The sequence below is a fragment of the Euprymna scolopes genome, chromosome 40, assembly GCF_053919585.1.
Source record: "Euprymna scolopes isolate OS-2025 chromosome 40, ASM5391958v1, whole genome shotgun sequence".
Classification (NCBI taxonomy): domain Eukaryota; kingdom Metazoa; phylum Mollusca; class Cephalopoda; order Sepiida; family Sepiolidae; genus Euprymna; species Euprymna scolopes.
In genome coordinates, this window is record NC_136521.1 from 2428155 (window position 1) to 2455911 (window position 27757).

The 27757-nt window shown below is 32.5% G+C and overlaps 1 protein-coding gene across 1 annotated transcript; it reads right to left on the reverse strand.

The window, feature by feature from the left end:
* Positions 1 to 2800: 2800 nt before the first annotated feature.
* LOC145265283 (S-crystallin SL20-1-like) lies at positions 2801 to 14487 on the reverse strand. The gene is made up of 5 exons (XM_080121062.1): positions 14355 to 14487; positions 10564 to 10679; positions 7168 to 7314; positions 5432 to 5539; positions 2801 to 2965 (listed from the first exon to the last, which is right to left on the reverse strand). The coding sequence occupies exons 1-5, from the start codon at positions 14485 to 14487 to the stop codon at positions 2801 to 2803; spliced, it is 669 nt and encodes a 222-aa protein (XP_079977188.1).
* Positions 14488 to 27757: the final 13270 nt, after the last annotated feature.

The window sequence follows — 27757 nt, forward strand, 5'->3', positions numbered from 1 at the left end:
GCTTGAAGTGGTTTGATTTTAAATCTTTCTTCTATATTTGTCGATAGATCAAACGTCAGCGAAACCAGTTGGAGCGCTAATTTTTTTTTTGTTTCGATTCTAGGTGGTTGCATCCAAGTCATTTTTTTTTTTACTTTTGAAATCAGTACTGTATCTAATTCATAAAACTCACTATGTATGTCTGTCTCCATATTTTCAAATTCTATCTAAATGTCACAGAGCCGTGCTCGGGGTCTAACATGATTTGATTTTTTATGGACCGATCTTTTATGGATCGTTAGCCGGTTAAATAGTTTTTAAGGCGTCAGAGAGGGTTTCAAATTGAAGAAATTGTAAAACATTTTGTACATTCATCTTAGTCTGTTTTAATCAGTTCATATGTGCGTTACGTTTGGTATAGTGGTAACGTTACCAGCTTTGAATATTACAGTTTTGCTTTCGCTTTCGATTCTAGACATTTTATTTTTACTTTTGAAATCACCACTGTATAAAAATATATAAGATATCCGGACAAATTAAAATATCATATTTAAGCGTATTTTACGACCGGGCAAAGCCACCACCCTCTGCTAATAATAGGTAAAATATAATATTCAGTAGAGAATTAACTCTGCAATAATAAATGCAAAATCTGCCTGGATTTAAATATATTGAAGCATTTTGTACAGTCAGGAAAGGCCGGGAAATTTTTGCGGATTCCTCCCACTAATAACAAAAATAAACTAATAACGAAGTCACAAATTACGAGAATCTATTTCATTTATTGGATATTTTTTTACATTTTTTTACTTTCGTTATCGAATTTTTATAATCTCGCATAAAACGAGAAATTCCGTCGTTTTTTATCATTTATTTATTCATTCATTCATTTATTTATTTGTTTATTTATTTATTCATTCATTTATTTATTTATTAATTTATTTATTTATTCATTTATTTATTTGTTTATTCATTTATTTATTTATTCATTTATTTATTCATTCATTTATTCATGTACTTATTTATTTATTTATTCTTTTATTTATTCATTTATTTATTCATTTATTTGTTTATTTATACATTTTATTTATTCATTTATTTATTCATTCATTTATTCATTTATTTATTTATTTATTCATTTTATTTATTCATTTATTTATTCATTTATTTGTTTATTTATTCATTTATTTATTTATTTATTCATTCATTTATCTATTAATTTATTCATTTATTTATTAGTTCATTACTTTATTAATTTACTTCTTTATTTTTTTCATTTATTTATTTATTCATTTTATTTATTCATTTATTTATTCATTTATTTATTAATTCATTTATCTATTAATTTATTTATTTATTTGTTTATTCATTTATTTATTCATTCATTTATTCATTTACTTATTTATTTATTTATTCTTTTATTCATTCATTTATTTATTTATTTATTTATTCATTTATTTATTCGTTTATTTATCCATTCATTTATTCATTTATTTATTTATTTATTCTTTTATTTATTTATTTATTCATTTATTTGTTTATTTATACATTTATTTATTCATTTATTTATTAATTCATTTATCTATTAATTTATTTATTCATTTATTTAGTAATTTATTCTTTTATTTATTCATTTATTTATTTATTTGTTTATTCATTTATTTATTAATTCATTTATCTATTAATTTATTTATTTATTCATTTATTTATTTATTCATTTATTTATTCATTTATTTATTCATTTATTTATTTATTTATTCATTCATTTATCTATTAATTAATTTATTTATTTATTTATTGATTTATTTGTGTATTTATACATTTATTTATTCATTCATTTATCTATTAATTTATTTATTCATTTATTTATTTATTCATTTATTTATTTATTCATTTATTTATTCATTTATTTATTTATTTATTCATTCATTTATCTATTAATTAATTAATTTATTTATTTATTGATTTATTTGTGTATTCATACATTTATTTATTCATTCATTTATCTATTAATTTATTTATACATTTATTTATTCATTAATTTATCTATTAATTCATTTATTCATTTATTTATTTATTCATTTATTTATTTATGTATTCATTTATTTATTCATTTATTCATTTATTTATTTATTCATTTATTTATTTATGTATTCATTTATTTATTCATTTATTTATTTATTTATTCATTCATTTATCTATTAATTTATTCATTTATTTATTAGTTCATTACTTTATTAATTTACTTCTTTATTTTTTTCATATATTTATTTATATATTTATTTTGAATAATTACAACTACGACAGAACGTGGAAGATTTTCCCTTGTAAATCGTTTCGCATTTTACTAATTGGTCTGGACAAGGAAGGGATTTAAAGTAAATATAGCAGATTTGTATGAAAAGAAAATTATGGCGACGACATAATTGTCGTTAGATCACCACAGTTAAGTAACGGGATATCTAATCAGCTTAAAGTTGCTGAACAGTTAGGAATGCTGAGTGCTGCATGTATTTATTATAGCGAAACAATCATTTGATGGTTCTAGCGCTGCTCTGCGACGTTTGGGTTTGGAGGAGATGGAGTTTGAAAACAAAGACACAGGCGTGATCACATCAAAAAAGCAAAACAAAGAACAGAAAATAATTACAAAATCACAAATTACGAGAATATATTTCATTTATTCGATATTTTTTACATTTTTTCTTTTCTTTATCAAGATTTTATGATCTCGGATAAAAATAAAGATTCCGTTGTTTCCTTTGAAAGATTTCAAAGGGCAACACTAGAAACACCTTTTTGTTCAAACCATTTCTCGCTTTTACCAGTCGGTCATGCAACGACTCTTAAGGTAGGTGCAGATCTTGGGATGACTAGCGAAACGGTTGTAGAGAGCCATCATTCTTGGATAGTTGCTGAACATGGACTTGTTCTGCATATACATGTTCTCCATGCAGCAGTAGAACATCATGTCACACCACATCATCTGGAAGAAGAGAAAAATAAAATTAACCACATTAGATTAAGAATGACTAGTTTGAAAAAATGGCATATAAAACTATACTAAAATTCAGATAATTTAATATTAAGTATTCAATATATCCCAGGGTTAGCATTGCAGAAAACTTATAAAGTCCAAACAGATTTAGTTCTAGTGTTATTAGTAATGTAACCAGGTAACAAGTCACTGGTACAACTTCAAGTGCGACACCAGTATCCGTCGTTTTTCTCTTTGCGTGCGGCATACAGCTGTTCCTTATCCTAATAAGGGGTGAAATTTTGGCAATGTCAAAGCTACTCAGCTGACAGGTATCTGATGATAATCAGTGATGTGTCGGCATCAGAATCCTTCGTATTCAGGTCGTATTTGTCACTTTCTCTTGCAAGCAATACATAAAAATAAAAACCACAGGTAACCATATTAAATTTCTTGGAGAAGAATTGCTACGTTGAAGTACCAGTTTTCGTTGAATTACCAAGTTAAGCAACATTAAGCTAAGTCAATACCAGAATAGTGACCTTTCAAAAAGACTAGGCTTTGTATGTGCAGTAGAACCCCGGAATACGGTGTCTTCGTGATACGGCTGTTCCGGGATACGGTGCCCCCGGGATACGTGTTTACGGTTCTATGTTGACTACGGTCCCTGATCGCGGTATTTATTTTTATTTTTAATGTTATTTTTATCAAATATATGTGTATTATACACTGCATTGTATTTTGTTACTAATTTTTAATATTTGCTTAGGCCCCGCCATACGGCGATTTCACCATACGCTTCCAACCACGGAACGGATTAATGCCGTATTTCGGAGTGCTACTGCATTTAGGTGAGCAGGTATTAATAATACCTAAAAGAGATTAACACCTCTGCCTTGTACAGATCAAGATTTAATTTGGGTAAGATGTAGCACCTGTTATTCTTAGGGATATCCATACTGAGATTAGATTGAGTTCCTATCATCTAAGGAACGGAGAGGCTCTGTTGAGTGATTATGGTGGATGGTGCAACGATTTTTAGTACCAATGGCACAACCAAAATCCACCTCCAAATTTGCCATCAGAAAATACAAAAGTAGTAAGATTCATCAAACTGTCATAAACTTCTCATGTCCGTTCACAATATTGTCTAACTGAAGATAGTAAAACCTGTTTGAAAATTTTATATATGACTAGCGGTGGAGTGAGGCCTGGTTTTGCCCGGTCGAAATATACGCTTAAATATTACTTTTTAATTTGTCCATATTTCGTATAAATTATTATAGAGTCGTGATTTCAAAAAGTAAAAAAAGAAATGCATTTTGGGTGCCATCAGCTAGAATCGAAACCGAACGCAAAACTACAGCATTAAAAGCTGGTGACGTTACCGCTGTCCAAATGTGGCACTCATATAAACTTATTAAAAATAAACTAAGATCAATGTATAACATGTATAACGATTTTTTTTCAATTTTGGCAACTTCTGTACGCCTTAAAAACTATTTTAACCGGCTAAAGATCCATAAAATACGGGTCTATAAAACCCCCCAACTATTTGAGGGCCTAGCGCTGCTCTACAACTTTTAGTTTCGGAAGAGATAGAGTTTGAAATATGGAGACAGACAGACAGACAATTAGACAGACATAGTTATTTTTATAAATTATATAATTTTATTAAATCAAATAATTCAATTCGGTATAAAATGTTTATAGTCGAATTCTTTGTCCGTAAAACAGTGTCCAAATTTAGCCGACCGCAATTATAGCAGTTACACAGTTCATATGAAATTTATTAAAAATATGAAAGTAGATGTTGTCCAAAAGCAACTGCCTCTCTTCTGTGATTAAACAAAACGAAGTAGACTTATATGTCATTGAGAGAATTTTGTTTGGATCCAAATAATTGCAGGGAAATAGATCTAGGCAAGGCAGGAAGTCACTTCATGTGAGAAATTGTGAAAAAGTACTAAATCTAGATGAATTTTATTTGAGCAAATTTCAATCGAGAAAACAACATCTTCAAACTTTAAAGTGATAATTTTTTGTGCAATTTCCGGTCTAAACTTTCTCCGGCTTCGAGTACAGCATCAGTGTAATGCTGCTCTCAAAGTAAAACGTACAAAGTACCAATTTAGAAAGTTAACATATAGCGACCTCCTATGAAGTCTTCATACACACCACAAAACCCTGAGTCACAATCTTCGTGAGTTTTTTGAAAAAATCCAAGTCACACAACAAACTACAATAAAAAAACCAACAAATTTGCAATTTATTCTTCACGTGGTTCTCACTTTAAATACTGGCTATTTCCATTGACATACTGAGATCACTCCCGACACATAGTATCACACTTGTATTAAGCCTTAGCATCATCTAATGTTCTTGAATCGGTTGACATATCCCTGTTATCAACATTTTGTATCTTAAAACGTTTAGCCTTACATCAGATATGTAGTTTATATATAGTAACCGTACCTGATCTCCCATAAACCACTGGTTTCCGCCATTACGCATGCACAGAGTCCTTTCCATGAAAGGCATGATTCTGTTGAAGGTGTTCATGTACCTCCAATACATGTAGTTCTGAAACAAAGAATAAAATACCGTTATTAATATATATTTACTTTAAGTATTTAGAGTCTAGTTATTTCAATTGACAGTAATAAAACGAACATAATATAGACACGCACCTGGCCAGAAGAAGTTTAATATAGTGAAGAAAACACAACATTTAAAAAATGAAACACTCGTAGATTGTGCTAAACTACCCCGTCCAAAAATTCGGACCGTAGGGGGGGGGCTTCATAGACAACAGAGGAACCATCCCAGAGTAAATGAATGTGTCTTACTGCGAAATCAGTAGTAAAGAAAAAGTCTTCAATTAGCAAAGTATTAAGACAGAGCACAACTCTTCAGAAATGAAATAAATGTGACTGATTCAAACCAAACGTTGCTAAATAAACGACAAGGGGCGTGACCATATTGGAAGCAGAGACGAAATCTATTAGTATTACAACGCGGAGATAGTTTCAAATCAGTATAAATTATTCTGAAAATATATTTCTGATTAGTTAAAACCACTTGGTTGGATGTAAACACATTTTACTAGCTACATTCCAGAAAAAAACGCTTATATATAGATGTGTAAGATAAAATTATTTGAAGTCGGCCATTGGTGAACATTTATTACAGTGCCAAATCTGCACTGACGGATACACCGATGAAACTTTCTCAGTTTTACACAGAGCGCGCTCGAGAATACACTTAAAAATTCTCGAAGCTGCATCCATTAATTTGCGCCAACCACCTCTTTGTAAGCAAAGGGAGTATACCCATAATTTAGAACTGATGGGTATTCGCTGAGAGTGTTCCTTTTTCTCCTATTCCCTATCATTTTTTTTTTACCCTCACTATGAATTTATGGTCTTTTGACCACGTTTTTAAACGATGTTTTCTCCCCCATTGCCAACGTTAATCTTGAAAAGGGTTGGCTGAAAGACGTCTCGATAGTGTTTTTTTTTTGTACCACCAATGTTTATCCCTTTTATCTAATGTATGGTTGTTAAACATACAATTAGAGTTAAGGAGAAATATACTTTAAAAGTGCATTTTGGTTTTCTTTTTGAAAGTTTCTTTTAAATGGGATTTTTTAAAGTTTCTTTTAAATGGTTTATGTTTAAACTATTGAAAGAAAAAAATCTACGTTTGTTGTTATTCAAGAGTTTTATAAAATTATGTACATGTAAAAATCTTTCTATATATATATATATATACATATATATACATTTATATATATAAACATATATGTATACATTTATATATATATATATATATATATATATATATACTTTATACATATAACTTTATTTTTATTTTGACTTTGACTTTCCATGTCTTACTGACTTTAGCAAATAGGGTGCATACATTTATAAATATTTGCTAATATTCTTTCTCCTCTGATGAGATGGTAGACATCGAAACCCTATAGGTTAAGAAGATTAGTTTTCTAAAGCATTCTTTGTCTTGCTTAGAATAATAAAAATTCTTTGATATGAAATTCATTTCAATGAGAGTTTTTGGAAATTCATTTAATTACAATTTAATACATATATATATACATATACACACACACACACACACACATATATATATATATATATATATATATATATATATATAATGTGGGTGAAGTGTTAGATAGTCAAACTTACATCATAGTTGGAGTTCATGTCACTAGATCCCATCATTCCACTGGATCCCATGGTAGGGCTCATCATTCCACTGGATCCCATGGTAGGGCTCATCATGCCACTGGATCCCATATTGGAACTCATCATGGCGCGATCAGAGAAGTTGTGCTGTAAAATAACCGTCGAATAATGAAAACTTTGTTAAAAATGAAAACAATGATAACAACAATTATTGATTTCAATTTATTCACTAATATTCTTATAATAATTATATAGTATATGTATATATGTGTGTGTGATTACTATCAACTATTATAAAGCGTTTTTCCCTATTTTCATCGACTTGCTTTAATTATATATATATATATATATATGTGTGTGTTTGTTTGTATGTGTGTGTGTATGTGTGTGTGTGTGTTCTAAATGTTTTTGTTTTACGGTACGTTTTGAACGAATTCAATTATTTATACGAAAGTGCATTTTTCCTAAATGCGAGTTGGGAATAGTTTCCCTTTGACAAACTTGGTATTCGTAAATGGGGAGCGGTATATGTATTGTTTTATCGGTTTAGTGGGTAATTATATTTTTAAATCAATGTGTATATGTATATATATATATATATATATATATATATATATATATATATATATATATATATATATATATACGCTGACGAGAGGTAATTACCTCTAAATACGCGTGTACGTAGATTACTGTTTTAAAAATAATAAGTAAATAAAAATGTTATATACGTCCAAAAAAAGAAAAATGAGCTTCGGAGCGGAGCCAATATTAACCGTATTTATCGTTTGAAAAAACAAAAATAACAAATCTAAATTTATAACGTTTCGTGTCCTAACGGTAAAGGCACCTGATTGTGGTAAACACGGTCTGACATTCGATCCCTAGAAACAGTTAAGCTACGCTGACGAGATGTAATTACCTCGAAACACACGTGTACGTAGATTACTATTTTAAAAATAATAAATAAATAAAAATATATATATGTATATATCTCAATAGAAGATGCGTATACAAAAACGACAAATAACCACAAAATTCGCGCATGAGCCTGAAGAGTCCTAGAGTGCATCAAACGCGGAATATTCAGTGTAGCTTAATCGCCATATATATTTTATAACTTACTAACTATATATATATATATATATATATATATATATATATATATATATATATATATGGTGTTATAATCATTAGATCACTATAGCTTGATGTTACAACATTTAAAATATAAATGGTAACATTTCAACCATATTTTTTACGGTTGTGATTGACAGGTGTGTTCTTTGCTAATGGAATAATACATGGCTTCGTGGTTGGGTTCGAATCCTGCGACCGGTTTTAATTGTGTCACCCTGCACTGATAATTCCCGAAAGCACGAAAAACTAGTTATTATTTTATACATATATATATATATATATATATATATATATATATATATATATATATATATATATATATATCCTCGGGGTTTTTTATTCAAAAGTAATGGACTACTGAATTCAACGAGGTTGTTAGATAGTGCTTAATAAAAAGAGCTGATAATACTTGTTTATTGTAATATAAACATGCTCACATTCCGCTGCTACAAACAGCCACTTGTTTCAATCAAACAACATATATCATCAGGCAGCGACTTGCCTGATGATATCTGTTGTTTGATTGAAACAGGTGGCTGTTTGCAGCAGGGGATGTGAGCATGTTTACATAACAATAAACAAATACATATATATATATATATATATATATATATATATATATATATACAATATTTATTCTGACACTATGTATAGATATTTCAAGGTGGTACCATCGGTTTCGATACACCGAAAACAGTAATAATATACTGTGGAAAATCGGTATAATCTCTTCGGCGACAAAGAAAAAACTGGAACTAATGCAAAATGAACGAACATAGAAAGCGTTTAAGATATATATATATATATATATATATATATATATATATATATATATATATATATATATATATATAATGAAAGCAGACCAAAGAAATTGTCAAAAAAAGATCCAAGAAGCCATTCTAAGCCATTAAATAATGTATGAAACAGACCAGACTTCTTTGAGTTCTTTGAGACTCTGTTTACGATTTATAAAAAAAAAATCATTATTAAAAATGTAGCGGGCTTTGCGATACGAAAGTCGTCCAAAAGTATGGATTCTTATTTTGTAACTACAAAAGCTTAAAGAACTACTAAGACAAGAGTTATATCACTAAAAAAAGAAAATTCTACAGAATTATCATTATTCTTGATGCATTTCGCCAGGAATATCTTCTCCTAGTAAACGTTTATTACAGGGTTATGTCTTGGAGTCTCAAACCATCAGTATCTACAACAGAGAAATGAAACTTTCCGGGAATAAATGCATGAGCTCTTGGTGATTTTCAAAGTTTTATTTTAGTTATTACAGCGTTATTGGCGATTTCTCCTACGTTAGGTCTATAGCAAAACTGATATTTGTAAACCTCGATATCTATGAGGGCGTGCGATATCTAGATGTGCCATATTTGACACTCTATGTTAATGTAATTACACTCACCTATTGTATTTTCACCTAGTGTATTTTCCCTGTCATATTTCTTGATAAACGTTTCCTTTCGAAAACTTCGTGTCACATCGATATGCACTTCCTGTTTAACTTTGTCAAGATTAGCACTAGCTGGGGTGTTACTGCTTCAATAACTGGTATAATTGTAATTTCAGATGAAACTCATGGTAAAACATTAATTCTTTTTAGTTACCTGTCATAGGCCAGGACCAGTGTATAATTTCTGTTCTGATGCTACAGTCAAATGAATATGTCTTTAATCAATGGAGGTGGAAACGTTTCTATACTAAGATATTTTTATTTTTGCCTACTTCCAGAGTTCCTCTTTTTCGGTAGCTGATTTTCCCCCACGTTAAAAACGACCATGTGTCACATTTTGCGTCTATGGGGAAGCAAGTAAATACCGTTTCTCTAGCAAGTTTGCATTATACAAATAATTGTATTATAATGATATATTTATAAACAATATGGCCGAAAATTTCTTTTTTAAAAAAGAAAAATGTAAGTCTTTGAATTTTAACAAAGTTTTGCACTATATATGCTCTGCATCTATTAAATAGATACATTGAGCTTTACTCGAAATTAACGGTGATTAGGTTTTAAACATAACAATCTAGACCCTTAAACGAAAACGGTATACATTGAAATCAACGACATTTAAAAAATAAACATTTAATATATATATATATATATATATATATATATATATATATATATGTGTGTGTGTGTGTGTGTGTTCGTGTGTTCGTGTGTGTGTGTGTATTATGTGTATGTCATGAAATAATGCAACTCTGAAATATTTAACATCTCTCAAATGATGAGCTTACCCTGAAGCGTCCGTTCTTCCAGTGGAAGTACCTCATGTAATCGTGCATGATTTCATAGAAACAATCACAGATGTAGTCACACCTCATCATGTCCATGCTGCTCTTTGGGTAGAAACCTGTATAATATAGAAGTGTCGTAAATGTGAAAAGTTTGTAACATTAACCTCAGCTCAATCAGTAGATTTAAAGCAACATTATTATTTTTTTTTACATTGGGGTCACCACTTATCAAGTCCCAGGAGCCATTCGGGGATAAGGGTTATTGTGTGTATAGTAATCAATGGGATAGTATCGTAGTAATAGCATTGGGGATTTGATAAGGTGTAATTAATGTAAGTTTAAATATCTAAAAACTGGCCAAAAAGATTCTTTCTGTGCTGGACAACTGGGTTGATTTTTGCAAGGTCACCTTTTGCGTCGCCATTTTGTTGACTCATACGCCTAGCGATCTCAATGTACGTTTAAAAAAAAAACGTTTCTTCTGATCCGTCGTGACGTCATAAGTCGTCGTGGCCGTGACAGCTAGCGTGTTAGCTTTTTTTTTTCTTTCCTTTTCCTCTTTCCCGTTACAAGTTTTAGCCTGCCTGTCTACGGCGGCTATTTTATTTATTTTTTTTTTTAGCTCGAATGAATGTTCGTTACTATTTTGATTTACAAATTAGTTGCTTTGCTTTTTTTCCTGGGAGTGTCTCAGTATCAAACTAACATGTCCTTAGTATCCAACTAACGCACATAATTGGATGCAGTTGACCTACTACAGACATAAAAAAAAATATAGAAATTAGCCGGGTAGCCATACTTGTTATAAATAAAGCCGAAAACAAAGAGAATTTGTTCCTTCAGAATATTAGAGGATGTGACATTTTTTTCTGGCAATAAATACCTCCTCGAAATGATCACTTTCGTTCACCCTTTACGACTATTTTGCGGTGTACCAGTCAAATATCAAAGAGATAGTTTGATTGGAGGTGATCAATTTCAGGGAGGTCTGCTATTGTCAGTTCTTGAATCTGTATAATTGTGGCACTGCATCTTAGTACCCTGGTTGTGGTGATTGTTAACCTCCCCCACCCCAGCATCGCCAGAAGGTGATTTGACCAGGTCGTAAAAAACACTTGAATATGATAATTGATTAAGAAGATTATAAAAGCATTAAAGATAGATAGAGGGACAAAACATATCATTTGTGTAAAATATGAATCTACAAACAAATAAATCTGACACGGTAATGGTTAAGTAATGGACGTCATAAAATTCCAAATAATTAAACAAACACAATTGCATTTTTTTCGTTCTTTTTTTTACACATTGGTCACCACTTATCAAGGCCCGGAAGCCACTCAGGGATAAGGGTTATTGCAAGTACATTACGTTTGTGCGGAAATTTGATGAAGTGTTTACTTAAGGGAGCGGTTCATTAGGAATTTGTTAACGTTGGACTTGAAGACATCCAAGTTGTAGTCAGGTGGGAAGCAGGCAAACGGAGCAGAGTTCCACAGGCGCGCAGTTCTAAGAAAGAAGCTTTGTTCATGGAATCCACGTTTTGATTTAGGCACAGATAAAGAGTGGGGGAAATTTTTCACTGTGGATTCGGTTAGACGGGTGTTTGAGAAAGGATACATTCATGAAACCGACAAAAATGTTTGCACAAATGTAATTTTTCTATATTATTGAGACTCGTGTTCTCCTTTTTATACTTACCGAATTCCCTGGACAAGTATCTGCAGATGGCCATGGTCTCAGGCATCCTCATGCCACCGTCCATCTCCAGACAAGGGAGATAATTACATGGGAAATCTAAAAGAAAAGAAAAGATAGTATAGTCTTATATAAAGATGCAAATAAAGTTTATCGAAGCAAATGCCGTAGCTGATAAACATTGTCGCGAAATCAAGAAGTTGTTATTTAATTTGCTGGTCCGTGACCGCAATCAGAACTGCAGGATTGTTGCGGTTGTTTGTTTTTATTAGTAACAAGCTGAAGTATCCGGCGTTGTATTTGATAATAGATGGGCACCCGGCGTTGCCCGTTTGTACAATACTCTTACACCGGCTATTTAATTTATGCAGATTGCGTATATATTATTATAGAATTAATCCTCTTATGAATATGATATATTACGAGGAATAATTTGCCCGAATGACTAATTCGCAAAAAAATAACAAAATAAAAAAGTATTATTCATAATGCCGTTTATCAAATTCCGTCTGTGTTTGTTTATAATATCACGTCAGCTGATATTTGGGCTTGACGATCTTAAACAATCTTTTTTCTGTTATAGATAAAACGGAAGAATTTTTACAAGGGAATAATTTACGTAACACCGGCCGGTGCAACTTATAATACATCTCCCTGTAAAAATTCTTCTTGTTTTTCGATAAGAGAAAAACTGTTTTTTTTTAAATCGGACTTTTTCGATTTTCGATACTTATCGGAGGGATTCCTGTACAAAATTTATCTAAGAACACTACCAGACATGTAAATTACCTTTGCGTGAAATTTGCAACAGATAAGCTCAGTCGTTTCGGAACCTATGAGGAAGGAATTCACATACACAAACACAAAGTGACTTTTATATATCAGTAGAGACAGAGAAATGTGAACAGTCAATAATCATAAAGACTTATCTGATTTCCGACAAAAAATAATTGTTAAAAAATATCTGTAAGAAATTAAAACAGAAAAATATTATTTTCCAAGCATGTAAATAAATATTTTGATTCTGCCTGTTGTAAAACACGTTAAAAAATATTTATGGTTTTCAAAATAGTAACGGTATTATTTCAGCACGGTGGCAAAGTGCATAAGTACCTTATATATATCTATTGAACCTAACAAAGTTGAAGATATAGTAAACTTAGCGCTTACATAAACCAACTAAACGCTTGGACATTTACAACTATAAAAAAAAGAAAATGTTACTATATAACACATATATATGTTAAGAGAGAGACAATTACTTAATAAGCGCATAGCATTGTTAGATAATCTTGCAACACAGCTTGTCTCTTATAGGTTTCAATACAGAAAGTAACAATTTTAACCAGCTAAAGACTTGGAAAAGAACGGCCTGTAAAAAGTTCCACCATGTGAAGCCGCTAGCGGCGTTCTGTGATATTTAGTTTCGGATGAAATAGAGTTTGAAAATATGGGGACGTGAGACAGACCGACAGTTAGGCTGACATACATATAGTCGTTTATGTGTTAAATTTCCGGTTCAGTCCTTCAAAACTGCTAAATAAAAGTCATGGTTTTAGCAATATCTACGGAAATCCCAATCAAACATTCGTATCTCTTGCTTATATATTTAACGCCGATTATATGAAACATCAGTTAGGTGAAGGGGTTTTCAGTTTGTTAACGATCATATTGTAACCACTCTATCTAATAACTAGGTAAACGTTTGCTAAACCAACGACGCCGCGTATTCTAACGTATTTATTCGTATATCTTCTAATATATATATATATATATATATATATATATATATATATATATGCATACATAGATCATCGTATAACGATTAGATCACTCTCTGACTGACGTAAATGAACATTTAAAATTAAAATGTTTAAATTCGACGTTATTTCACGCAGTTAATGGTAGCCGAATGGATTAGGTCTTCGCTTAATCGAGCCAGAGATGTCTCGTGATGCGGGGTTCGAATCGTTCGACTGGTATTAACCGTGACACCCTGCACTGAAGATTCCCGAAAGGATGAAACACTAGTGTCTGTAGGTATTTGATAATTATTATAGTAAAAAAATAATTATAAATATATATATACTTACCATTCCTGCAACGATCCCAGTCGGAGAATTCGTATCTCTTGTCCATGTATTTGACGCCGGCCATATGGAACATCATACGCATGCACTCGGCACGGCCGCGGCCATTGAAGTAATGGAGGGTGTAGTTAGGCATGGCTGGAGTTGTTGTTGAACGTCTTTCCAACTAACTGAAAACGAACTTCAAGACAGTCGTGGTTGATCTGTGGTCGAACAGCCAAAACGTCTGAATTTATACCTGTTTTCCCCAATTAAAATCTTTGTCTTCATTTGTCAATTATCGGAGGTAAATTTAGTGTGGTATTCACCAAATAATTTCTTTATTGACAAAAGAAACGGTTCTTTTAGAAGAACGTACCACAACAGTGCAAAGAGAACGATTAACAATGAACTGATTAGCAATTATCGCTTTTTATACAGTGACTGTACGAATAAAAAGAACCTTGATGTTTAAATACAACAAAATTCTTATACTCTACGTTTGTTGATTCATTCCTTCCTCGGATAATCCCTGTTCCTTTGTCCAAAATTTCAGAAACTTTTTATTAACACTTCTAAAACAAAAGTACATTTTGTTAAACGCCGAATAACAAGAAATTTAAACATAATTATTTATATCTATTGATGTTATAGAGACCTTGTTCATTAGTGCATGATCTCAGCGTACGCATACACACACACACGCACACACACACACAAATATATATATATATATATATATAATATATATATATATATATATATATATATAAATATGCCATATATTAAAATATATATATATAAAAAAATATGTTTATGTTATTGCTCTGTTTATCACATTGAGCTCTCATACCCGGATTTCCTCCTGGAAGTATTCCATTATAACACTATATGTATATATATATATATATATATATATATATATATATATATATATATATATATATATATATATATATAACGAGATATTTTATCGAGATGACGAGAAATTTAAACCATAATGCTTATATCTATTTATATTATAATATAATTATTATAAAGAGAACTTGTTCTTTAGTATATAATCTCAGCATATTAGATATATATATATATATATATATATATATATATATAATGATTACTATTCCTATTCTTTATGTAAATACAGTCATATCTTTCTACGATGTGCAAACCGTTTACATCATAGTTGATCCCATAAGCCAAGAAGAATTAAAATACAATAATTAAAAATGTTCAAGAAAATTTCCAAATTCTGAGGAGAGAAAAGATGCCATGACTGGCATGAAGCAAAGTTAAAGTTCGTAAGACCTGAACCTTTTTAATTTATGTATTTTTATTTTTATTTAGTAACCTGCAAGGAGAATGATATATGCTATATATGTATATATATATATATATATATATATATATATATATATATATATATATATAGTAATTTATAAAATATATATGGCGATTAAGCTACACTGAATATTCTGTGTTTCATCCACTATAGGATTCGTCAGGCTTATGCATAAGCCTGACGAATCCTATAGTGGATGAAACGCAGAATATTCAGTGTAGCTTAATCGCCATATATATTTTATAAATTACTAACTAGCTCTACCTACGTATTGAGCACTTTTGAAGTAAATACTTTACGCATAAATCTATACTTTCGTATATTAGGTTTATATGAGTAAATGAAGTAGTTATATATATATATATATATTTGGGGGGAGGATTCCAGCAAAGTGCTCTATTATAAGAAAAACTTTAAAAATAAGAGCGTATTATTTCTATTTTTGATTTCTTATTTAACTTATGACTATCTGCTGAAGAGCGCTTGATATGGGTATCTAAAACGGTTCCCTATTATCAGGTTTAAAACCGACGGAACTGATGACTTATCTAAACTTTTTGTAAATAATATATATATATATATATATAATTATTTACTTTAATATTTTTTTTTATTAAATACCTTCAGACACTAGTGGGAATAATCAGTGCAGGATGAAACGATTTTTGGTGTTGGGATATTGGAAGCGGTGTACGAAGTTCTCTTTGACTCCATTAGTAAGGAACAAATCGTCTCGGCCAACCTACACCGCGGGAAATGTCGTGTAAATTTAAACATTTATTTTTTAAATGTCTTAACATTTGTTAGAATGATCTAATGATTTAGCATCATGATCTGCGCATGCGCATGCGAGCTAAAGTGTAAACTGTAAAGTGCTCAGCGATAAGAATCGAGTTCTTAAAGGGGTTGTCATAATTATTTACTGTAATAACTATTAAATACCTACACACACTAGTGTTTAATCCTTTCCTTAACCGCGGGAAATATCGTGGATATTTAACCTTACCAGACTGCACTACTGATATACCAGTAATTTAAAAAAAAAATGTTATATACCGAGTTATCACTAAACCGATGTTTTTTTCCGACCACGTGTTTTTATGTTGTCAGCTACCCTTCCGTTGCTTAGCCTCGATTTAACGCAAGTCTAATGTTCTGCAAATGACTTCTTTTTGGCGGAGTTGTGGGTTGTTTTGTAGACTAAGGTAGCAATACAGCGAGCTAGTGATAAAGCAAGTACTTCGACAGGTAAAAGAGTGAGACCAAGGAGTTTCGCGTTGCAACAAGTGTTGAATAAAGTGGCAAATTCTGATTCAGACGAACGCGCATTTAAGTGGGAGTATGTTTCTGAACAAAAATATATTGATCCAGGAGAAAGAGATGATAAATCTGATGATGCAAGTAGGCCTAGATCAGAATCAATTGCTCAAAGAAAGGAGCCTGTAACTCAACCAGTTTATAGGGGAGATTCTGGTATGGTTGATGAAGGATGAAGTCGCAATTTTGTAGCTTCCGATCAGGATTTCACAATTTTGCCCAGGAGGCCAGGTACAGGGGAAAATTAGGTTCAGTAGCTCAGGTCTGGTAGGGTCAAGCATTTATTTTAAATGTATTATATTTTTTTACAAGGAAATCATCACTTATCAAGGCCCAGATGCCACTCGAGGATAAGGGTTAATGAGTGTACAGTGGTCAAAATGACAATATAATAGTAATACTTAGAAGTGTAAATTGGATTACTTGAAGGGGAACGGCTGATCAAGAACTTGTATACGTTGGACTTGAAAACGGCCATATTGTAGGCACCTAGAAAGCAGGTAAACGGAAGGTGTGCTGTTGTGCAGTTCGAAGAAAGAAGCTTTGTTTATAGAATCAACGTTTAGGTTTAGGCACAGGTAAAGACTGGAAGAAACTATATACAATATACATATATTCCTGGCCTTGATAACTGGTGAGCCCCGAGTATATATATATATATATATATATATATATATATATATATATATATATATATATACTAGCAGGGGTGCGCGGCGTTGCTCGGGTGTTTGGAGGTGTATGCTGTGCAAAAAAGGCAAAAAAAAAAACAAAAAAAAATGGTTAATTTTTTAAAATTTTGACCCCTATTATGACCACTTAAAATTTATTGTTTCGGGCTCAAATCACTTTATTAAGTTAGATCCATGTTCAAGGAACCTATATCTAAAATTTCAAGTGTCTAGACCCAAAATTGTCGGAGGAGTTTGGTAGAGTTCTTAAAGGTCAAATCATTGAAATTTGACCCCTTAACAGCCAAATTTCTGGCTGACACTCGTCACATCGATTTTCCCAAATCTCAGTACCCGGTATTTCAAATTTCGAGTCTATAGACTACAAATTGACAGAGTTATTGCGTAGGGAAATGTACACAGACACACAGACACACAGACAGACACACAGACAGACACGTTCACTTTTATAGATATAATAGATATATATAGATAGATAGATAGATGTATATATATATATATATATATAGAGAGAGAGAGAGAGAGAGAGAGAGCGAGCGAGATTTATATATATATATATATGCGTGCGTATGTGGGTGTGTGTTTAGAGTAAGATAGAAAAGGCAAGGTGCAATGTGATTTTGTTAATTAATGTTACATAGACACATTATTATCACGTCAACAAGAATTACGGAAAAAGAAAATATGGAAGAAACCCCTTTAGGCCAAATCATTTCTAAGCTTAATGCTTCGCAACGATAATACAATAAAGTTTCCATGTAACTTTATTCGTATTTTTAAAAATTATTACATAATTTATCCAGGTAGAGCCCTTTTCGTCCTGATATGTTTATCTACTTGTTGAAAATTTATTTTTAAGCTTAATTTAGTATATATATATACATATGTATGTGTTTCTGTGTGTGCGTCTGTGTGTGTGTTTGTGTGTGTTTGTGTGTGTGTGTTTGTGTGTGTGTTTGTGTTAAACCTTGTGTGTTTGTGTGTGTGTTTGTGTTAAACCTTGGTTTGTGTGTGTGTTTGTGTGTGTGTTTGTGTGTGTTTGTGTGTGCGCGTGTTTGTGTGTGTGTTTGTGTGTGTGTTTGTGTGTGTGTGTTTGTGTGTGTTTGTGTGGGTGCGTGTTTGTGTGTGTGTTTGTGTGTGCGTTTGTGTGTGTGTGTCTGTGTGTGTGTCTTTGTGTGTCTTTGTGTGTATGTGTGTTTGTATGTGTGTTTGCGTGCGTGTGTTTGTGTGTGTGTGTGTGTGAGTGTGTGTGTGATCTTGAAAGTGTTTTAACCTTTAAAACCATATAATAAAAATCTTATTTAATTTTTATATTTGTTTTATTATTCGTTGGAAAATTATTAAGTCAGTAAGTCATTTAATCACCTGCAATCGTTGGATCAACTTGTTTCTTGGAATTCACGACATCCCTAATGTTAATTTTAGGTATAATAAGTTGTTTACAATGAAACTGTTCCGGGATTTAAAAAAACAAACAGTATATTAAACTTTGGCTCACGGCAGTGTTGATCAAACACCACCTCCCTTAATCAGAAGGGTAAAAAAATGTTCCCGCATATTGAATCTAGTGCCTTGCTCCAGATTAATTTAGTTCCCTTATTTAAGCTATCAAAAATGTCTTCCTTACCTGTGATACATTTACTTATCTCCAATTTTAAAATGGATATATATTTAATTACTGCCCACCAGAGCATTAGGAGAAACAAGATAGGGAAAGTAGAGTGTCAAGCAAGTTTGCCAAAGGAGAGAAACTCTTACCTAGTAAAAACTGCCTGGGAATCCACGCCCGCATTTCCCGGTCGGGGCGCCTCAGGGTGTAAACAATACATCGAACTTAACCGAAAACATGGTTTAAAGGCCTGGGAGAGGGGACCTGCTAGTACCCCATTTATCAAGGCCCGGAAGCATCTCGGGGATAAGGGTTATTGCGAGTACAGTAATCAATGGGATAATATCTTAGTAATCGTTAGTAATGGAGATTTGAGAGAGTGTTTACTTAAGAGGGAGGTTTATCATGAACTAATTTATGTTGGACTTGTAGACATCCAAGTTGTAGTCGGATGGGAAACAGGCAGACGGAAGAGAGTTCCACTGGCGTGCACTCCTAATCTACGCTTTGATTAAGGCACAGATAAAGAGTGAGGAAAATTATTGACATAGTTTAAGCTAGACAGGTGGGTTTCTTTTGTGAAAGATTGGTGAGGGCGGACCAGAGATTGAAGCTCAGTGTAGCCGATAGGTACTGGCCAGGTTTCTCGCCCTTTACCTGTCGGGCCGAATTAGAACAACGGATTCTTGATTGGTAAGCAGACGAAGCAGACATTACCCATTCAAAATGAATAGGAATTTAAATGCTTAAGAATTATATGACACAAGGGTCAAGGAAGTGATGGGTCAAACAAGCGCCGAAAAGGAGGGAAATTTTCGCAGAGCAAAAATTGGCTGTGCATCCCCGTCAGCATTGCTTGCTCGGGTAGCCTCGGTCATAAGCAATGACCCGAATACTGGGTGACAGGTTTAGGAGCGTGGACCTCCTGTGTGATACCCAGACTTCAATCCGAAGAATCCGCTGAAAATAAGCCAGTTTTTGTTCCCGCACCTGTCTTCCTGATTTTCGAGAACAGATTCTTGACTGGTACTTTATATATATATATATATATATATATATATATATATATATATATATATATGGTGGATTCTTTCATCAAAGACGATGAATGAGGGTTCAGTATGCAATCTTCAGCAGCTCCCAAGATCTGTGACACCACATGCGTAATTGCAATCCTGTAGACGTCCGGCACACTCCTCCGCAGATGGTGAACTTTCATATGCTCGTAGGTCAAAGATGCCTTCTCGAATGAACAGATAACCCTGCTTTGCTGCGTGCTCTGAAACCACAATGGCATACATATTCATTTTTAAGTGGATGTTTCTTGTGTTTTGCCTTCATATTTGCACGAAGTGTGTCTCTATGACAAAGGCGGTTATGTTCAGATTCTTTGGTCCCCAGGAAACACGTCTTCCTCCATTTTCTGCGACCTTCTGCTACACTCTCCCAGGAACTCAGAGAAATTCCACAACGTTTCAGGTTGTCTTTTAGTTTATCTTTGTAACGAAGCAGGGGACGCCCTATTGGACGGACAGAATTTGTCAGTTGCCTATAAAAAAGTATATATATATATATATATATATATATATATATATATATATATATATGTATATATATATATATAAAGACGAATGTCTGTGTGTGTATGTGTGTGTGTGTGTGTGTGTGTCTGGTCACGAATAGACTCCTATATGGTTGACTATTTTAAAATACTGATTACATATAATGATAGAAGATGTATCGAGACGCAGGAATGGGTCTGTTTTATCTGGCAGAACAGTGGTTCATTAAAATTGTGAGGTTCGCGCCTAGTCCACAAAGTATGGAAATAAAAAAAATTGAAATAAAAAAAAACGTTTACAAGTGTTTTTGATATAGATGTACATAAGAATACGTTGATAATATGTTTTAACTTAAATATGGATGGTATAATAAAATTGTGGGGTCTGCGTTCGCGCATGGCCTCCATAGAATGGAAATAGGGACAAACTTTAATAAAGACTTTACATATCTATCTGCGTAAGTATACTTTGATAATTATGTTTCTGTTTGAAGAAATACGGTATAATAAAATTATCGGGTGATCGTTCGCACCTGGCCTCCATAGAATGGAAATATATCACAAAGTTTAACAAGGTTTTTTTAATATAGATCCACAGAATATTGTGATAAGTGTTTCAGTGTGAACAGGTATGGTATAATAAATTATGGGGTTTATCTATTTTATTTTTACTTCCATCATATTTTGCTTTGGTTTTGATACCCTCAAGTTCGAAGCTATCTTTATACAACCCTTCCTTTTCATAATCTATCATACTTACATAAATCAGAGTCCATTTTCTGTAGGCTGTTTTTGAACCCAGTCAACGACGGGTACTTTTGTTATATATATATATATATATATATATATATATATATATATATGTGTGTCTGTGTATGTATTTCTGTAGAAATATATTTTCTTATAATATCTATCAATCCTTATATAAGAAGCTCAATGTAATTACGTAGCAATATAGAAAATAAATAACAAAAAGTTATATTCCAAAATTCACGAATTTGACCATTTTATAATTTATTTCTTTAATTCAGCTGACTTATACAATTCTTGGAAGTATCTGTTTCGGAGTGGAAAATCAATGACTTAATTATTATATCAATCAGTGAATCTATTATGCCCTTAACTCATCAGAAGAAATAGCAACAATCAATCCGTCAAAAGGAATTGAAGTGTGATTTGACATGATTAAAATCCGAAAATTGGAAGACAAGCTGCAAATACCTTTTTATTTTTCAATTACGCCACATTCTATATATTTATACATCTATCTATCTATCGATCTATCTATCTATCTATCTATCTATCTATCTCTCCCTCTCTCTCTCTCTCTCTGTATATATATATATATATGTGTGTGTATTTGTGTGTGTATGTGATTGTGTGTGTGTATGTGTGTGTGTGTGTGTGTGTGTGTGTGTGTGTGTGTGTGTGTGTGTGTGTGTGTGTGTGTGTGTGTGTGTGTGTGTGTGTGTGTGTGTGTGTTGATTCGCATGAATTCTCCTTCGGACCAAAATACCGTTCGTTTGCAACAACACATATGACATGCACAATTTTAAGTCTAACCTATTAGAACATTATATACAATGTATTTTGATGGGTTTCACATGCGGTTTACCACAAATGACTACACGACAAACTGTATGAGACTCGAGGCGGGAATTGCAATGGGATGTACAGTATCGCCTATACTTTTTGTTTTAGCGATGCAAGTAATTCTCAAAGCAGAAGGAAACAATGTAAACCCTACTAAATTAGGCGAAGAATGCGAAATGTCACCAAGTTACTCAGCATTATGGATGAAATGATGGTTTGGTCCAGAATGACTTTCAAGCCTAAGAAGTCCAGAAGCCTCTCTCTTAGAAAAGGAAAACTGCATGAAGATATCTGTTTTTTAGTGGGTGGTCAGAAAATTCCTACGGTCTCAGAAGAACCAATAAAAAGCCTGGGAAGATGGTACGATAAAACCTTGAAAGACTCCAACCAAGTTAAAGTGACAATAAAAACCGTCGATGAGTCTAAAGACGATCGGGCGCTGTCCACTTCAAGGTAAATACAAGGTATGGTGTCTTCAACACATGCTCATCCCAATTCTTTTATGGTCTCTTCTCATTTATGAAGTTACTATGAGTACGGTTGAGGCAATCGAAGCGAAAATCAACAGATATACGAGGAAATGGCTAGGTTTGCCTCCAGGATTATCAAATGTTGCCCTATATAGCAAACAATCCAAACTAAAATTACCGCTCAAGTCTATTGCAGAGGAGTTCAAAGCAGGGAAAGCCAGATTCCAGATGATGTTGGACAATTCCAACAACACTGTTGTAAATACAGTACAACCCTCTCTTAAAACAGGACGGAAATGGAAAGTCCGAGATGCTATACATGAAGCGAAAGAAAACCTAGCCTTCAAAGAAGTCATTGGGCTCACTCAGACAGGGAAATCTAGACTGGGAATGACCAGCATTCAAAGATGGTCTACGGCTACAACCAAAGAGCGCCGCTATCTGGTCATTCAGGAAATAAGGAGCAAGGAGGAGAGCAAAAGGTTCGTAAAAGCCATTCAACAGTCACAGCAGGGACAATGGATAAACTGGGAAGAAGTTATGCAAAGATCCATTACGTGGAATGACATCTGGCAAATGTCGCCGCTAAGGTTGAGTTTCTTAATACGCTCAACTTACGACATGCTTCCATCAATGACTAACCTTGCCAAATGGAAGAAAGGGGATGATCCAACCTGTCGTGTATGCAAAGAAAAACCTCAGACTATGGAACATGTTCTTAGTTCCTGCAGAGTCGCCCTTGCTAATGGGCGATATACGTGGCGGCACAACAGGGTATTGGAAGAACTGACCACAACAATAAGCAACCATATGAAGCCCGAAGCAGCTAACATAAATCACAAGTTTTTTGCTGAGGGAGGAAAAATGTGGATCGGATCAAAACGTATAACTAGCCCATTGCTAGTACAGAACCAAAATATTCTCGGAATCAATGATGATTGGATAGTCGCCGCAGATCTCTCTGGCTGGCAAAGTAATAATCCAAAAATTATAAAAGCAAAGGGTCAACGGCCAGACATTGTTCTCTCATCAATAACAAGGAAAAAATTCGTTTTGATTGAATTGACAGTACCTTATGAGAGCCGGGTAGAGAAGCAACACCAATACAAGATGAAAAATATGAAGACCTAAAAAGAGAGTTGACCCGTGAAGGTTGCGTTACAATTCTTCGAGCGGTTGAAATTGGAGCAAGAGGTTTCATTTCAGGCTCTTTATATCAACTTTTAGGACGGCTTGGAATTAAAGGCCGAAAAAGAAGCGCAGCATGTAAAAATCTAACAGAAATTACTGAACAATGTGCAACCTGGCTCTGGGTTAAAAGAAATACCGAGTGGTAATATGTATCCACAGTGCTGATTTATTTAGTTAATGATTTTAATTTGTTTTTTAATTTTGTTTAACATTTTTTTAATTATTTATTTTTTTATTTATTTATTTATTTTCTTTCTTTTCTCCTTTTTTATTTTCTTTCGTTCCTTTTTTTTGTTTTTGTTTTGTTTTTGTTTTGTTTTTCTATTCTTTCGATATGAGTGCGTCTTAACTTAACGGACTTGATATAGACGCAGCCTTTAAAATTAAACGTCAGGCGCGCAAAGCCGTCATTATATGAAACGCCAATTTTTACTGTATTTAAGTTAATTCAAATGCAATTCAGATATCTAAGCCTCGCATCAACGAATGGTGTCTTCTTTAATTTTTCTACATTGTCATTGATGTTATGCGTTATTTATTCTTATTTCATTTTTTTCATTTATTATATATACATATGTATATATATATATAATATGTATATATATATATATATATATATATATATATATATATATATAAAGCTGAATATATGTGTGTGTGTGTGTGTCTGGTCACGAATTGGCTCCTTTATGGTTAACTGTTTTAAAATACTGTTTACATATAATGATAAAAGATGTATCGAGACAGAGGAATGGGTATCTTTGATCTAGCAGAACGGTGGTTCATTAAAATTGTGGGGTCTGCGATCACGCCTGGTCCACAAAGTATGGAAATAAAAAAATTGAAATAAAAAAAACGTTTACAAGTGTTTTTGATATAGATGTACATAATAATACTTTGATAAGTATGTTTTAAGTTAAATAGAGATGGTATAATAAAATTGTGGGGTCTGCGTTCGCGCCTGCCCTCCATAGAATGGAAATAGGCACAAACTTTAATATAGACTTTTCATATCTATCTGTGTAAGTATACTTTGATTATTATGTTTCAGTTTGAAGAAATATGATATAATAAAACTATGGGGTGTTCGTTCGCGCCTGACCTCAATAGAATAGAAATATGTCACAAAGTTTAACAAGGTTTTTAATATAGATCCATAGAATATTGTAGTGTGAACAGGTATGGTATAATAAATTATGGGGTTTATCTCTTTTATTTTTATTTTCATCATATTTTGTTTTAGTTTTGATACCCCCAAATTCGAAGCTATGTCTTTACAACTTTTCCTTTTCATAACCTATCAAACTTTCATAAACCGAAGTTCATTTTATGTAGGCTGTTTTTGAACCCAGTTAACGGCGGGTACTTTTGCTAGTATATATATATATATATATATATATATATATAAAACAAAGTAAACATTTACACACGTAACCCTCAACACGTTGTATCTGAGGACGTGGCAAGAAACATAAGACAAGTAATAAGTAGACACAACATTTCTTTTTAGAACTAAATATTTCCGTGTATATTCCCGAATAAAACGTGATTGTGCTTCTTTTCGCTGTCGAAGGCCCTCAATCTATGCACACGTTTTTTAATAGTCTTTTCCTTTTTAATTTGTTGTGACATGACTTCGCACACGGCTCGGCAGTTGCACACACGTGTCCGCATTCTGTAACTTAAGTATGAGAAAAGGTGCATCCGTCCTTATTTAGAATTTAGAACCGAAAAAATTAGAATGATACAATTTAATTGGCTATATCATAAAATCAAGGATTAATGAACATGTTGTGCTGTCGGGGGGGGCATATTGGAGACACATAATATTGATGATGATAATGGCGGGAATACATTGATAGCAAGTGAATGAGACATTTACATACTAATTACATCAAGGCAATGACTGACGCTTCATGGGAACTTTATTAATACGGAGCTGATACATTTACGCAACAGTTCTTGTAAACTCGGATAGAGGGGAGATACATTATTGATGATTGCGGAAGGAACACATAATACTTTAAGGGAGTTATACAAAGTTCGTTTACAGATGATAGATAAAACATGTTTACCTTTTCCTTTTGGTGGGATGACGACAGGCTAAGACAACAGTATACAAACATACATGTTTTTTTATTCATACCAGCTAGATGATTGATGATGGTCAGGGATTGGATTCAAGCCTTTACGACTACATGGTCTCCTCTTCCCTCGTTGCCTCCAAGGGGCATCAGCTCTCACTGTCGCTCTCCGACTTTTGTCCCTGAGTCTGACTGTCTCTAACTTCGAACCCTGTCTCAATATATTGGGAAGCTACTTTCATGATCACGTCAGAGTCGTATCCAAACAATGTTACTCCTTCACGTTTCAAACTACACGTGCGCTTTGCGCATGCATCTACACCCCTCTGATAAACAAAAAAATCCTCAATTGAATTGTACCGTTTTTAACTGATTTTGTTAATTATTGTTTATAGACTCGTATTGCCCATTCCTTTTAATATCCAGTTATTTCTAAAAGAATGAACAATCGACTGCATTCCTAAATTAAATAGCTATTATCTTTTTAACATTTGTCTACTGGGTTCGATTCTAGCTTTTTCCCAATATCATTTTCAAACTTATCTTGTTTGCTCTTTTACTTACTGGGGTATGTCTCTTTTTACATAATAAAAATAGAAAATCTCGGAAAAATTATGTTTAAAAAATAAGGAAACATATCCTTGGTCAGTGTCATCTTACTTAAAACAGTTTAGTTTAATTTCGAAATTAATAATGAATTTATCTATATAATATTCTGTTTGTTCGTTTCTTAGATAGTCCATGCGATACGCTTTGAAAAACCCGACAAGCAGCAAAATCCCACCCCTACACAGTAGAGATCCCTAGATGTAAGGAAACCTTCTACTCTAATAAGTTATTTTCCAGAACTACTACACTATTGAATTTCCTTCCTGGTCCCTGCTTTCCCAACTGTACTGACATGCAGAAGTTCAAGTGTAATGAAAACAGACATCTTACTGTCGTTAGCTAACAACTTTCTGTACACACAATATATATATATATATATATATATATATATATATATATATATATATTCTAAAAACGTTTTTCCTATAAAACTCGTCTGTCAGCTTTTGGTCTACAGAAATGAATCATAATATATAAGGTTATCGAACCCATGCTAAACTTTAAATTTGAGTTTTATCCGGGGAAAATAAGTCTAAATGTGTGAAAATTAAGGAAATTATATTTGCCGGGTGAAGGTCGAACGACGGCATTACGAATATGCATGTGTAAACTATTTGGTCATTTTTAAATTTTTAGCCTTGCAGCAAACATTTCTTCATAGCTCAGGCATTAACGTCAAAGGAAATAGTAAATCATAAGCTAAATGTTTTGGTTTCGATTCTCGGTGGTGACGCACGAGTCATTTGTTTATCATTACTATATATTGGGCCTTATATAATGTAATAATAAATACGACATTTGCATTAATGAGAATATCATATTTAAGTGTAATTTACGACCAGGCAATGCCATGTAGCCTGTTAGTATTATATATATATATATATATATATATATATATATATATATATATATACATATATATATATGTATGTATGTATATATACATATATATATATGTA

Excerpts from the sequence above, each read along its gene's own strand:
- LOC145265283 (XM_080121062.1), bottom strand. The coding sequence starts at position 14,487 with ATGCCTAACTACACCCTCCATTACTTCAATGGCCGCGGCCGTGCCGAG. Across the intron at positions 5,540-7,167 it reads ACATGAACTCCAACTATGAT|AACTACATGTATTGGAGGTA; the intron begins GTAAGTTTGACT and ends TCTTTGTTTCAG. Across the intron at positions 2,966-5,431 it reads AGTGGTTTATGGGAGATCAG|ATGATGTGGTGTGACATGAT; the intron begins GTACGGTTACTA and ends CTCTTCTTCCAG.